The 16,432-nt window shown below is 39.0% G+C and overlaps 1 protein-coding gene across 2 annotated transcripts in view; it reads right to left on the bottom strand.

The window, feature by feature from the left end:
• The window catches only part of HAPSTR1 (HUWE1 associated protein modifying stress responses), a 154,318-nt gene extending 148,651 nt beyond the window's left edge, over positions 1–5,667 (bottom strand). The window contains exons 1-2 of one of the 2 annotated variants that reach the window (XM_074280517.1): positions 5,316–5,667; positions 4,262–4,342 (exon numbers count right to left, since the gene is read on the bottom strand). In XM_074280517.1, the coding sequence (XP_074136618.1) occupies positions 4,262–4,342; positions 5,316–5,538 (304 nt within the window). In that variant the 5' untranslated portion in view covers positions 5,539–5,667. The remainder of the gene's footprint in view (positions 1–4,261; positions 4,343–5,315) is intronic. The other variant, XM_074280516.1, reaches the window with a different exon arrangement.
• Positions 5,668–16,432: the final 10,765 nt, after the last annotated feature.

The raw sequence follows: 16,432 nt of genomic DNA, 5'->3' as shown, positions 1-16,432 counted from the left end.
TTTTTAAAGTCAAAGTTAACTAGTAATATTATATGATTTGGTTTATTAATATAGCTCCAGGAAAGTTATTTTTAAAACAGATATTAGATTCTAGATTTTAAAAAGTTTCCCTGACCCAACCAAGTGTCCTTTTTGAATTTATTCTCTCCTCTGACCTTTAGAATTTTTGTTGGCATCTCTATATAAAGGTCACAAAATGGAAAGTAACTCAAAAAAGACAAGACTTTGAGAAAAAAATAGTACACAAAAATAGTCCTAAAGATTAGTGTTAGGACCATTAGTCCTAAAATTCTTCTCATGTCTACAAACAGAATGTTGAGAGCTCTGGAGGAAAAAAAAAAGTTTGAAAAGAAGAGGGCATAATACATAGGACAGAAAAGACAAAATCAAAGTTTATTTGAGGGTAGAGTAAGGAAATCACACACAGAACCAATACTTATAAGCAAAGAGAAGATTCTCCTGAACAAAACTTCTCTAAGATATAAACAATAACGACTACTTATACTGAGTACAGTATTACACTAACACTATTTACAAGTAGTTTGGGCTACTAAGAAGTCAGACTTGGTACAATGAAAAGAGGAGAAAGTGAAAACAGAATTGGAATTCTAGTTCTACTATTTATTAGAGGAATTCTGGGCACCTAGGACCACAAATATAGAGCTAAAATGGATCTTGGGTTCTTGGTCCAATTCCCTTATTTTATAATTAAAGAAACTAAGACCCCAAAAGGTGGTAAGTGTGTCAGGCTGAATTTCAACTCAAGACTCCTAATTCTGGAGTGTCCTTTCCACCACACGAAGATATTTTTGGACATCTCTAAATTCTAGGATACCATAAACCTACAGGCATATCTAATACTGTCACTAGGAGGTAATTCTCTCAAACTACTAAGTAGTAGCCAAGTATTACTAAAATATCAGACTCAGTTTTAGAAATGAATAGGATAGCCCCACACACCTAGATAGATAAGACAGAATCAAAAGAAAAAATATTAGAAAAAACTTAATGACAAGTTACTCAGGATCAGAATTAGCAATTTAAGTCATTTATCTTTTCCCCTTCTGAAAACCATTTTTTAAAAATTCTCTAAAAAACAGCTCTCTAACAAACTAGCCCCCAAACCAGAATGTGGGCAAGGATTTAAAAGAGTCTCATAGACTTTACTTTGTTTTTATCCACACTTTTGATATTCCTAAAAATTATATTCAGTGAGGTTGAGGTAAGCCCTTAGGTAACTACTTATCACCAGGAGAATCTCACAGCAATTAGACTAGGGACTGACCAGAAGAGTAATCGATGCCAGGGAAAACCCCTGCCTGAGAGAAAAATCAGCTTATTATCCAATAATTATCTAGGTTTGAGGCAATTCAACTCCTAATGCCATCAACACTTGAAAAATGGAGGCATGTCACCAAAGAAGATTGGGGGAAACTGGGGAACAATTACTAAGCGATATGTTTACAACAACAAAATAAACCACCATCCTGCCTGGGAAAGAACCAAATTATACTCACACCAATGTCCTAGATCTTAATTTCAACAAACATACAAAAACCTGAAAACTTATCTTCTAGATGTTATAAAATGAAAACTTAAATATCATTAGCTATTCATGGTTATTAAATTTAGTTAAGAAGCCAAAAATCAGCAGTCAGAATTTTCCTATACATTTAAAAGGGGAATACAAAGAATGCTCTTGGAGAAGACACTCCAAGCTTTTGGCATACACAATCACTGTAATCCAGCTGATTAAAGTTGCAACCAACAGGCTTGTCAAGCCCCTTATAAAGGGATTCTCAAATCTACTTTCATTTTGGCTGTTCTCAAATTCATTTTAGATAATAATTAATAGCCAATAAGAGTGCCCAAAGTACACAAAACCTACCATTTTTAATTTACTGAATATAATCACACAACTTAACATATATAAAAACAGTGTTGTCTGGGAGTCCTGGAAGTCCTCAAACACTTTCAAGAAATCCACAAAATTAAAACTATTTTCACAATACTCCTAGGGTGTTTTAAATTCTAATATGGAATTTTGATAAATATGATCCACATACACAAAAGCTTTACAGTTTTTATATGGTATAAAGGGCAACTAAGAAACACTTTGGAAAGAGCACGTCCTGGAGTCAGGAGGACATGAATTCAAATCTGGACTCAGATGCTTGACACTTACCAAAGGTTTGACCCTGAATAATTCACTTAATCCAAATTGCCTCTCAAAAAATACTTCAGGGGGCAGCTAGGTGGCACAGTGGATAGAGCACCAGCCCTGAATTCAGGAGGACCCGAGTTCAAATCTGGTCTCAGACACTTAACTCCTAGCTGTGTGGCCGTGGGCAAGCCACTTAACCCCAGCCTCAGAAAAAAGGAAAAAAAAAAAAAAAAAAAAAAAAATACTTCAATACAGGGCAGTTAAGTGACACAGTGAACAGGCAGATTCATCTTCATGACAATGACAATAAGCCTAGTAACAACCTCTGGGCCTCAGTCTTAAGTATAACATTAAAAAATTGCACCAGATTTTGAGGATCAATTCCATCCCTAAATCTATAATCCTTTGATCTTTTCCATTTCAACGATAAAATTTTTAAATGGGGGGGTGGGGGAGGAATCACTATTCAAGAAGTTTTTTCAAAATAATTTTTTTAAAAACTTTTTAAAAAATGGATTACAAGTGATGGTCACTACAGGCAAATTTCATAAATGTCATCTACATCAACATATTTGCAATGATAGAAGTAAATGTTTAACCATATTTACTAACAAAATCCTCATTAATGGAAAACCTCATTCAGATTCCACTAAAATCTACTGAAAATGTGCTGCTTTTGAACCAAAAAATAACTTCTTCTTTTGCCAATATTCCATTGTTTTATAGATAGGGAGGTCACTCTAAAATAGATTTTTCTATAAAAACTCAGGAAATTTAGGGATTTCAATATACCTCAATTTCTGCATCCAGCAATAATGTTTTATGTTCCAGAATTTCCATTATATTAACATGACATTACATTTTTCACTAACTTCTCAATTTAGAAAATGTATTTTAAGTTTATACTTCTAAAATATAATTCAAACTATATTCTGGCCTGCCTTTTTCCAAATTAGCAACATTGTGTTTTTATTACCAACACCTTCAAAGATAAAAGCATTCTTAACTATTTCATATTTACTCCTTCAAATTACCACACTGACAGGCAAAAGGAAAGCAAAGGTTGAACATAGGTTGGGTATGGCACTTAGAAATGAGAATTCATTAGAACTATCACCTGTCTCAACTACTAACAGAAAAAACTAACACTTCCTCCCTAAAAGCATTCATAATCACATCAACTTTTTGAATTAGTGATAGAAAATGAAACTACATGAGCAATTCAAAGAGACTATAATAACTTTTCATAAGGAATATTACTGTTACCTACATATTCATACATCATCCATGTAATCCTAAATTTTGGAAACAAGAAATCAAGGTACTTTCTTTTTGGTTTTTGCATAATAACTTATCCAGACACTACTATGTATGCAAAGAAATACCATTAGTGCTGTCAACTATTTTAACTTTTAAATCTAGTAGTTGATTTCCAAAACCTTCTTTGACATGTTCCTTATTTTCAAAATCAGTGTGGTATAAAATGCAATAATTAGTTGACAATGAATTTCAGCAATAGTAATAAATGATTCATGAATAGGTTTGAGGTCAAATTAAAATTTTTTATGCAAGATCAAAATTTGTTTATAATCAATGATAAGACAGATTGACCGCCTATCCAAACTTTGAAATAAAAAGAATAATTTCAACTTATTAGAGAATATAAGCATAGTTACTAACTAGCCAGACGATCATACCAGGTGTTTTAAGTCATTTAACTTCAAATGGCGATAGCCTCATTTGCATATAACTAAGCAATCAATCATTTGATTATTGGACAAGACAACTACAAGTGTTGCTCCCATTATGACCACTGGATTAAAAAAAAAAAAAAAGCGCAAATACTATCAACTGTTTTCTTTCCTGTATTCTTCATTTAGAATGCAGTAATACCGCACAACATTTAATTACAACACTACAAGAATATTTTGAAATGTAAGGCCCTCAGAGTTAGTCATGCAATCAATTACTCGAAGTTGTAAACAATTTCTTGCACACGTAGAAGGGAAAAAAAGGCTCCCTGCCACCAACTTCAGAAATCCTCCCAACATTGTCACATACTATTTTACCCTGGAGAGAGGTACAAATCATTTTTACCTTTGTAGAGGTTGGTAACGGCAGTGGCTGCATTTTGGAAGGGAACCCAGAGGGAAAGTCCTTGCTGTTGACATACTCGATCTAAAGAAATACAAATACAGAAAAACAGGATTTTGGAATCATTCAATCTGAACGGCCATGTTAGGTTTCGCCATTTTGTTCAGGGGTTTTACAAGTCTCACAGACCTTAGAAAGGCCAGTCGCTGACCCTCCCTCATCCCAACCCCTCAGGCCGGCGCTACAGGCCGCAAAGCCGCAACAGAGTAAACGCCCGAGCTCGACCCGGACAGCGGCCCCTCCCCTCGTTCCCGGCTCCGGGATCACCCGGGCACAATAGAGCCGGCCCTTCCTTCGCCATTTTGTTGATACCGTCGCCGCCTCCTCCCCTTTTCCCGGATTTGGCAGCGGCCTCGGAGGTGGTGTCGGACCCATGCAAAGCGGGGGAGGCGCAGAGCTTCCGGGCCGGCAAGGGATAACCCGACACCCACCGTCCTACTCCGCCCCAGCCCACACCCACCAGGAAGGTGGCAGCTTTTCACACCTCCCAGGAACAGCAAACAAACCGGGCCTAGTGGCCCCCGAGAGCCCAGGGAGGGATTTCCCTCCCCCCCCCCAGGCTCGCGGCCCAGGGCGCTGCACCTCCCCCTAAGGCCAGGGCCGCTCCCCGCCTCCCCCCATCCCGGGGTGGTGCTTCGCCATTTTGGGGAAGAGAGGAGGGGGAGTTCTCAGCCGGGGACACCCGCCGGTCCCGTCCCCGGAAGGCAGGGCTTCCCCACCCCGGCCCCACCCCTCAGGCCCCCACCTGCAGCGGGGCGGAGACCAGACCCACCGACCTCCCTCCCCCACCCACCACCGCCGAGGGCTCCCCTCCCCCTACTCCCGGGGAAGCCGGGGTCAGAGGGGGGAGACGGGGGCGACTCCGCCCCACTGCCCGGGCCCCGGGGCCGGTCGGGGAGCCGAGGCGCCACCTTCCGCCATTTTGTGTCCCCTGTTGGCTTTTTTGGGGGGGAACGAGGAAGGGAAGTCTTTGGGGGTCTCGGGGACGCCCCCTCACCTTTGTAGAGCTGGGCCACGGCGGTGGCCGAGTTCTGGAAGAGGTGCCACAGCTTCTGCTGCTTGTGCTCGGGCTGCGCGGCGGCTGCCTCCTCCTGCAGCTCCGGCGGCAGCTGCTCCTCTTGCTCGGCCTCGGCCAGGCACTGCCGCTCCCACTTGGTGAACCAATGCTCGGGCCCGTGCTCCTGGATCTCGGATTCGCCTTCTTCCTTCTTATCCTCCATCCTCCTCCTTCCTCTCCGCTTCTTCCTCCTCCTCGTCGTCGTCCTCGTCGTCTGGCGAGCTGGCGGCGGGGCCCAGCGGCCGGCTGCTCTCTCTCCCCTCCACCCCGGGGCCTCCTTCACCTCCCCACCCCCCAGGCCCCGAGCTCACCACACACCCCACCCCCTCAGCCCCAGCCTGGCCCGCCGGAGGGCCGGGCCGCTGCCCGCCAACCGCCGCCGCGCTCGGGCCGCCGCCGGGGAGATGAGCACTAGAACTGCCGCCGCCTCTCTCCCCCACACGGCCCGCCGGGCCCGCTCCTACCGCCCCCCCATGGCGCTGCGACCGCCTCGGAGCCGCCGCCGCCGCTCTCAGCCGGCTCCCCCACGCCCCTCGCTCACAGTCCCTGCCTGCGCCACGGAGCCCACACTGAGAACTGAGGAACGCGGCGGCGGCGGCGACGGCCGCTTCGCTTCCCCTCGTCTCCTTCCTCCCCCCGCCCCGCGCCCCCCTCCCCCGCCCACATGCTGACAGGAGAAGGTGCCGCCCACTTCTCCCCCCTCCCCTTCTCCGGGTCCCACCCGCTCCGGGGCCCTCATTGGCTAATCTCGCCTCATTCCGCGCCCCGGCCCACCCGATGCCTAGAGATGATTGGTGCAGAAGAGTGTCTGTCGTGACGTAAACGAGCTTGGGAGAGGGGAGGAGAGTGGCGGAGAGGGAATGTCATAAAGGGTGAAGAGCGCAGGAGGGAGTGGGGGGAAGAGAGTGAAGAAGCAGAAGGAGGAGCTAAGAGTGGTTGCATCCGCAAAAAAAAAAAAAAAAAAAAAAGCTAGAAGTATTGGGTGCGCATGCGTATTTCACGTTTGCCCCAAGCAGGTTGTCAGCGGTCTCTTACCCTTAGCTGTGGGCTAGAGCCAAGGAGTCACGTGTTTCAGTGCAGGAGCCGCGCCCGGCTGGGACCTCCTTATGAGGAGGACGGGTTTTATCCCGTATCACTGGCTCCCAAGACGCAAACCTATCTCTACCCTTGGGTCCCGAGTTGCATCACATACCTCTTTTGGTTCATCATTGTTTATTCCCTCTATCCAACGCACAAGAGCAATACCCGCAACAGCGCAGTAGAGCCCAGCAAAATGAACATGCATACGGAAATATCCTTGGGTGACCACAATCTAATAGTGAATCACAGAAATGTGTATCTAGAAGCATTGAATCCTTAAGAGTTGGAAAGGAATCTAAGGATTATGTAATGTAATGTACCACCCAAATGTAAGACAACCCCTTCTACCCGCATGCCTGCTTAATCACGCACCTCCCGCCACCTCAGCTACGGGGAACTGACCGTCAGCTGTAATGGTTTTTAAAAGTTCGTTTTGTTTTCCAATGGTTTGGTTCCCTGTGGGTTCCATGCATTGATCCTATTCCAGCCCTCTAGGGCCAAGCAAAATTTAATTCAACATTTATTAAGCGCTTAATATTCAAGGCATTCAATGGCTAGGCATTGGGGACATGATAAAAAATGTCGCCGCAAGTGCCTTCAAGAAACATTGAAGAGCTTTGCGTTAGGGATTGGATGTATATTGGATGATCCATACAACAGGTTCTACAGAGATTTAAGAAAAGAGAAAACATTTAGGGGGGAAGGGAAGGAGAAAATGATTCACGAAGAGGTGATGCCTGAGCTGTTCTGAAGAAAAGGATTTCTCCACCTGAAAGATGGAGATGCCTTCCTGGCGTTCTGATGTCTTGTGAGAATGCTTTGGAAGTGGGAAATGACACGTCAGGATCGCTTGGCTGGAATGTGAAATGTGTGACAGGGAGACATGTAAGATAAGACTGCAAGGGTGAATTGGAGCCCGTTGTGAAGACCTTAAATGCAAGATTTATTCTAGAGAAGGGGTTTTTACATTTTTGTATCACAAATCTCTTTTGAAGAATATGGTGAAGCTTATGGAGCTCTTTTCAGACTGTTTTTAGATGCATAAGATAAAATACATAGGACTAAATACATAAAATGTATGGGATTTTTTTTTCCTATCCAGATTTACAGACCTCCACCCTTATAGGTCCATGGACCTCAAATAAGAAGCCATGTTATGGAACCAATATAAAATCACTAAAGATTTTGAGCAGAGAAGTTATGGGGTCAGACCTATGATTAGAAAGATTGTTTTGGCATTTTATGAAGGACACACTGGAGAGAGGAGATATGGGAAACAAGATAAACAATTGCTAGGTTATCACAATAATATATGCAAGAACTGAGGACTTGAACTAAACTCTTGTCAGTAAGAATGGAGAGAAGAGGAAGATGATGAGAAGTTAGAGTACGCAGGATTCAATGACTGAGGGGTGTGGATACCAGATAGGAGAGGAGGGAGAAAAAAAAAACAAACAAGAATTCCAAGACTTAGAGTTTAGGCTCCTAGGAGAACGGTAACTGGTGTGCTGAATTTGAGCTGCCAATATATGAAACTATCCAGGAGGCAATTGAAACTGGAGGCAGGTTGTGACTGGGTACACAGATTTAGTAGAAAAAATAATCAAGAGTTGGACTTAAAGACAGCCTTAGGAGATATCCACACTTAGGAAAACATAGAAGAAGGAAAGAAATAGAGATGGAGCAGTCAGGCATACAGGAGGAAATAAAAGAATCATCACAGAATCCAAGATATATGAAAGTATCCAGGAGGCAGGGATGGCAACAAAGACAAATGCTATAGAAATTTTCCAAAAAAAAAAAAACTTTGGAAAAGGCATAAGATTTAGCCACTAAGAGATTGGCTTTTGAAAGAAAAACTTCAGGACAATAGAGATTATGAACTACCACAATATAGAGGACTAAGGGATAAAAATCTGGAGATTGCAAATGGAGTCTGTTCTTTCTAAAAATTTAGTAGTGAAAGAGAGGATACTGATCGATATCAAGAAAATAGCAAGGTCACAAGATTTTTTAAGGATAAGTGAAACCAGAATATATTTATTGGCAACTAAGAAGGAGTGCATAGATAGGAAAGTGTGATAGATGGCAGTTAGGAGTAGATTGAGTAGAGCAAATCTAATTCTCCCACAAGATAGCCCTCTGAAAATTAAATGAAGCTTTTATGAAACACATACCCCATAAGTCTTCCCTTTCTCAGGTAAACAGGTTCCTCCCTCCTTTCTCCCATCAGCTGCCCAAAGGAGTGCAGGGATTGTTTTCAAGGAACTGTAATAATAAGTTTTTGTTGGTTTTTTGTGGTTTCTTTTTTTGCTTCTAAAGATAATTGTTACAATGGAAATTTCAAATGGTTGGTCTACAAGTTTAAGATTAAGACTCTCCCTCCTTCGAAATGATTGTGAGGATCAAGTGGGATAATACATGTAATATGCTTTGTAAATCTTAAAAAGCACTATGTAAATGTTAGTCCTTATGTATGTTTTTAGAAAGCTTCAGCAGAGGCTTAAGGTGATACCAATCTTCACTCTCTGAGAAGCAATCACAAGTCAATTCATCTGGAAAGCTCTGTCTCAAGATTTTAGAATAAACTATATGTGCTTAAACAGAGTTAGAGTACAATGTATCCCCTAGCATTCTCCTATCCCTATTCTCCATTCTCTCTGTCTCTTTCTTTCTCTCTGTCTCTGTCTCTACAAGGATGAGTGCTATGTCCTTCCACTATGATTCAGTTAGATTACTTTCTATTATATTGAGTCTATTGTGAGAATGAAATCTCCATTACCCATTTCACCCAAAGAAAAAACTTTAGGAAATATCAAATGACTACAAACCATTTTGAGCAACCTAAGGATATAGTTTGCTGCACCAAAGACAATTACATCAATTAAGTTTATTCTCTTCTCCATGAATATGCTCATGAATCTCCTTTTTAAAAAATAATTTTCCTTTCAACTTCTTTCTTTTAAAGCCCCATATGTATTCTATACAGTCCCATACCCAACTTTGCACCAAGTTTTATTGATTCTAATTCCATTGTTTCTTTCATCATATAATTCTCTCCATCCCAATGCCCACCATTCTAGTTCTGACTCTCGTCAGCTTACAAGTCTTACCTAGAGTATTAATCAGTGTTCCAAAAAATATTTATAAAGTGCTTACTATGGCTAGTTACCCTATTAAGTGCTGGGGATACAAGGAAGAGTAAGATAGTACCAGCCTTTTATAATGCTTCTCTATGAGGCAAGTTGGTATAAGTCTTATTGTCTCCTTTTTACAAATGAGGAAACTGACATTTAGAGAATGAAGCAACTTGCCTATGATTATAAAACTAGTAAATAACTTAGGTAGTGTTTGAATTCAACCTTCCTGACTTCAGACCTCTTCCCTATCATAATAGAGTTCAATATTCTACCTTCAATCTCTTTACTTTTCTACAGATTATCCCCTATATCTGGAATGCATTCCTTATTCCTCTCCAGCTCTCAGAATCCTTATCTACCAACAAGTTTCAGCTCAGGTGCCACTTTAATCTATTCTATGAAATCTATTTTTTAATCCTTCATACTGAGTGCTAAATTTTATTTTCTAGTATGTATACCAGTGCCTACAATAAATGCTTGTTAATTTGTCCTTAATAGATGCTTGTTAATTTTTTATATTTAAATATCCATATGCATGTCATATCACTCAGTTTAATGTGAGCATAATGATAGCAAGTTTATTTCATTTTTATTTTATATTTTTCTAGCACCAATACATTGCCTTGAAAATGAAATACACTCAACAAATGTGTGTTGAATTGATTTGAGTGAATTGAATATTTTTAAACAAACCTATTAAATGACCTGTTATATAACAGAGAGAAAAGATACAAGATGTTAGGAAGGCCAGTGTTCAGGTCTTGCCTCTGATTCATACTAACTATATTACCCTGGAAAATCACTTAACTTGTTGGTCCTCAAAATAAAACCTGACAAAAGACTGGGCTTAAAAAGTCTTAGTTGAACAAACTAGCTTTGAGGCAACTTCCAGTTCAGATTTATGATCCTATGAATACTTACTACTTGTGTTACTTTGAGCAAGGAGGTTGCCAATTCTATGAACCTTAGTCTCTTCATATGAAAAATGGGGGAAGGTGTGGGGGGAGGAATGAGCTAGAAATTTCTTTTTATTTCTTGAGATATGTACATATATATATAATATGTGTGTGTGTGTGTGTGTGTGTGTGTGTGTGTGTGTGTGTGTGTGTGTGTGTATGGAGAGAGAGAGAGAGAGAGAGAGAGAGAGAGAGAGAGAGAGAGAGAGAGAGAGAGAGAGAACTGTCCTAGGTGCTGAGGATATAAACACAAAAGAAAAACAACACCTACCCTTAAGAAGTTTATATTTTGGAAGGATACAACTTGTACAGGAATAAATAAGTAAATGCAATGTTATTAAACTATTCAATAAGTGTAGTTTAAAAAGGAGAGAAGAAAAGAAAATTCTAGCTGGTGCTAACATGTGTAATGGTCTCTGGTTCGGTTTTCTTGGGGTCTCGGAGAGCAGCCTTCCTTTCAGTTCAGTAATCACCATAAGAATAGCCAGGGGTTAAAGTCCAAATCCTTTATTATCTCTTTCAAAATCTTGTATCCTTTCCTAGGACCTGGTTAGTTTTCTTAGAAATCTTCTGAAGTCTTGGTTTCAATGGAAAAAATGAAGGAGCAAAGCCCTGCCACCAAGGTGGTGTGAGATGAGGACTTGTGCTTCAGCCTCCAGTCCCTTGTCTTCTCTGCCTCTATGAATCTCTGAATCTACCTGGCTGAGGCTTCTAGCTTATATGCTCTACACTAAATATAAACCAATCATTATATCACTAGGAAACCATTATTTGTTATAAGATTAAATCTATCATACTGAACCATGCTAAATTAGATAACCATTGTCTCTATCAATTCTACTGACTTAGCATCTTGTAAGAATCCTTTGTTTCAAGTTCAGAGTTCTGTCATGTACCAGGGAGAATTAGTCATTTAGATGGACTATAGTAAAAACTATCTTAAAGGAAATAATGTGAAATAAAAATTTAAAAGTAAATAAGAACTGGATGATAAAAGGTCTTCAGTGTCAGACTGAAATTGTATTTTATTTTAAAGGCAATAGGGAACCCACTGAAGATTTCTAAATAAAGTAGATGATCTCATCAGATCTTCATTTCAGGAATTTTACCTTGGAGCAATTTGGTGGGTGGATTAGAGATTGTAAAAGCTGGAAGCAGAAAGATCAATTAGGGGGTCATGGCAATAGTCATACAAGATGTGGGCATGATCATTCTAGGATAGATATAGAATTAATAAAGAGAGGAGATTGATGTGAGGAATGCTGTGGAAGTAGGATTAAAAACACATTGTAACTAGTTGAAAATAGGGATTTAACCAGGTCCATTTGGAACTGAACAAGCATTAATTGGTAGTCATATATGTCTTTATTGATATATTATTTAGTATTTTGACCAAGGAAGGAAGAAAGGAAGGAAGGGAAAGAGGGAGGAAAAAAATTAGTTGAATAAACTAGTTTTGAGGCTCCTTCCAGTTCAAATTTATGATCCTATGAATACTTACTACTTGTGTTACTTTGAGCAAATAGGCTGCCACCTCTATGAACCTTAGTTTCCTCATATGAAAAATGGGGGAAGGAAAGATGGGGGAAGGTGTGAGGGGAGGAATAAGCTAGAAGTTTCCTTCTATCTCTTGATCTATGGCCCTACCTGGCCCTGTGAAAATAAATAAAGAAAAGTTGGAAAATTATACTTGAAATCTCAGGATAAGCAGTTACTTTCTGAGTTATAACAATGATAGTGTCTCTCTCCAGTTTCTGTCTTGCTCAACTGTTCATACAGAAGCTATTTCTATTAAAGTGAAGGCTTTCTTATATTTAAGAAATTTCTGTCTTCATACTGTGATTTGCTACCTTCAATAAATATACACTATAACTTTGAATGCAAGTTGGTACTTGCTTTCCAGCAACATATAGGATATGTTTGCTATTTAATCATGACTGTAATCTGGAAGGTGAATCATATGCAAATATACTTTAGCAAGCCTGTCTACAATCTTTCCAGAGCAGTAGATTCAGTAGATTTTCCTGATTAGTAGATTCATCTTAATCACTGAATGGGTACAGCCTCAGTCAAACTAAAACTGTTAAAGACAGGGCTTAAAAGGTCTAAGTTTCCACAGCATCCAAGGAAATCTCCAGTCGCTCTGATCTGTATCTGGTCACTGGACCCACAGGGCTCTGGCAGAGAAAATGAGATTGGTGATTTTACTCAACCTTACCTCACTTAAATCCAATTCACTTGCACGTCATGGCATCACTTACATGATGTCATGGTCATCTTTGAGGATGAAGGACAAAAACCTTTGTGAGTAGAGGTGTCCTACTGGAGACCCAAATGGAACTGGTCAGTTGGGAAACCCTCCCAAGATATCCTGGGGTTTACTGGCTAAGGTTTTTTCTTATGGACCCTTCCTTAAACCCGAATCACTCTGACTCTCAAAGATTTGTCAACAATTGGTTCCAGGCCAAACCCCATTTGGTCATAGTTCAAGTTCTTATTGATTCAGAGTGAATGAAATAGCAATTATTTCTCTTTTGGCCAGATACCCTGAGGGTCTTCCCCTCCAAGATTTAGTAATTTTTTTTTTTTGGACTAAGTGAAAGGTCATTCTTTGTGTCAATTGCTAGATTGCCATAATCACTGAATGGGTGTGATCTTAGTCAAACTGATACCTGTTAAACACCTGGCTTAAAAACTTGAGGTCTTCTACTGTATCCAGAGCATCTCTAGTCATCTTGATCTATATCTTGCCATTGGTCCAAGATGGCTCTGGAGGAGAAAGTGAGGCAAGTGATCTTGCACAGCCCTCCCACACTTAAATCCAATTCACTTGCATGTCATGGCATCATGTCCCTAATGTTATAATCCTCTTCGAGAATGAAGGATAAACCACCAAAACAATTACTACTACCACTACTACTACTACTACTACTACTACTACTACTACTACTACTACTACTACTACTATAAAGAAAGAGAAGATTAATGAATTGGGCCTGCAACTTAAAAAGCTAGAAAAAGACCAAATTTAAAAACCCTAATCAAATACTAAACTTGAAATTCTGAAATTAAAAGGAGGAATTAATATTGAAAGTAAAAAAAAGAACTATTGGATTAATAAATAAAACTAAGAGTTGGTTTTATGAAAAAAACCCAATAAAATACATAAGCTTTTAGCAAATCTGATTAGAAAAAAGAAAGAAGAAAATCAAATTGTTAGTCTTAAAAATGAAAAGGGAGAACTTTCTACCATTGAAGAGGAAATTCGAGTAATAATGAGTTACTTTGCCCAACTATATGCCAATAAATTTGATAACCTAAGTGAAATGGTTGACTACCTCCAAAAATATAGGCTTCCCAGATTAACAGAGGAGGAGGTAAATTGCTTAAATAGTCCCATTTCAGAAAAAGAAATAGAACAAGCTATTAATTAACTCCCTAAGAAAAAATTCCCAGGATCAGATGGATTTTCATGTGAATTCTACCAAACATTTAAAGAACAATTAACCCCAATGCTATATAAACTATTTGAAAAAATTGGGAATGAAGGAGTCCTACCAAATTCCTTTTATGACACAGACATGGTACTGATTGATACCTAAACCAGGTAGATTGAAAACAGAGAAGGAAAATCACAGACCAATCTCCCTAATGAATATTGATGCTAAAATCTTTAAAAAATATTAGCAAAAAGGCTATAGAAAATCATCCCCAGGATAATACACTATGATCAAGCAGATTTATATCAGGAATTTATATCAGGCTGGTTCAATATTAGGAAAACTATTAGTATAATTGACCATATCAATAACCAAATTTTAAAAAACCATATGATCATCTCAATAGATGCAGAAAAAGCACTTGATAAAATCCAACATCCATTTCTATTAAAAAATGCTTGAGAGCATAGGAATAAATGGACTTTTCCTTAAAATAATCAGTACCATCTATTTAAAACCATCAGTAAGTATCATATGTAATGGGGATAAACTGGAACCATTCCCAATAAGATCAGGAGTAAAACAAGGTTGCCCATTATCACCATTACTATTCAATATTGTATTGGAAATGCTAGCTTCGGCAATAAGAGTTAAGAAAGAGATTAAAGGAATTAGAATAGTTAATGAGGAAACCAAATTAACACTCTTTGCTGATGATATAATGGTATACTTAGAGAATCCCAGAGATTCTACTAAAAAGCTATTAGAAATAATCCATACCTTTAGCAAATTGTAGGATACAAAATAAACTCACATAAGTTATCAGCATTCTTATATATCACTATCAAAATCCAACAGCTAAGAGTTACAAAGAGAAATTCCATTTAAAGTAACAGATAATATAAAATATTTGGGAATCTATCTGCCAAAGGAAAATCAGGAACTATATGAACAAAACTACAAAACACTTTCCACACAAATAATGTCAGATCTAACCAACTGGAAAAATATTAAATGCTCTTGGATAGGGCAAGCAAATATAATAAAGATGACAATACTACCTAAACTAATCTATTTATTTAATGCTATACCAATCAGACTCCCAAAAAAACTATTTTAATGACCTAGAAAAAATAACAACAAAGTTCATATAGAAAAACAAAAGGTCAAAAATTTCAAGAGAACTAATGGGAAAAAAAAAAATCAAATGAAGGTGGTCTAGCTGAACCAGATCCAAAATTATATTATAGGGGCAACTAGATGGCGCAGTAGATAGAGCACCAGCCTTGAATTCAGGAGGACCCAAGTTCAAATTTGGTCTCAGACACTTAACACTTCCTAGCTGTGTGACCCTGGGCAAGTCACTTAACCCCAGCCTCAGGAAAAAAAAAAATCTTCCCTAAAATTATATTATAAAGAAGCAGTTACCAAAACTATTTGGTATTGGCTAAGAAATAGACTAGTTGATCAGTGGAATAGGTTAGGTTCAAATGACAAAATAGTCAATAACTTTAATAATCTAGTGTTTGACAAACTCAAAAACCCCAGCTTTTGGGACAAGAACTCACTGATTGACAAAAACTGCTGGTAAAATTGGAAATTAGTATAGCAGAAACTAGGCATTGATCCACACTTAACACATTACACCCAAGATAAGGTCAAAATGGGTTCATGACCTAGACATAAAGAATGAGATTATAAATAAATTATAAGAACATAGGATAGTTTATCTCTCAGACTTGTGAAAGAGTAAGGAATTTATGACGAAAGAACTAGAGATCATTATTTATCACAAAATAGAAAATTTTGATTATATTAAATTGAAAAGTTTTTGTACAAACAAAATTAATGCAGACAAGATTAGAATGGAAGCAATAAACTGGGAAAACATTTTTATAATCAAAGGTTCAGATAAAGGCCTCATTTCCAAAATATATAGTGAATTGACTCTAATTTATAAGAAATCAAGCCATTCTCCAATTGATAAATGGTCAAGGGATATGAACAGACAATTCTCAGACAAAGAAATTGAAACTATTTCTAGTCATATGAAAAGTTGCTCCAAGTCATTATTAATCAGAGAAATGCAAATTAAGACAACTCTGAGATACCACTACCACCTGTCAGATTGGCTAGAATGACAGGGAAAGATAATGCAGAATGTTGGAGATGTGGGAAAACTGGGACAGTGATACATTGTTGGTGGAATTATGAATAAATCCAGCCATTCTAGAGTGCGATTTGGAACTATGCTCAAAATGTTATCAAACTGTGCATACCCTTTGACCGAACAGTGTTACTACTGGGCTTATATCCCAAAGAGATTTTAAAGAAGGGGAAGGGACCTTATATGTAAGAATCTTTGTGGCAGTCCTCTTTGTAGTGGCCAGAAACTGGAAATTGAGTGAATGCCTATCAATTGGAGAATGGCTGAATAAATT

This window comes from Sminthopsis crassicaudata, chromosome 1 (genome assembly GCF_048593235.1).
Source record: "Sminthopsis crassicaudata isolate SCR6 chromosome 1, ASM4859323v1, whole genome shotgun sequence".
NCBI lineage: Eukaryota > Metazoa > Chordata > Mammalia > Dasyuromorphia > Dasyuridae > Sminthopsis > Sminthopsis crassicaudata.
The sequence above is the reverse complement of the archived record's forward strand: the minus strand, read 5'-3'. Positions and strand labels throughout refer to the sequence as shown.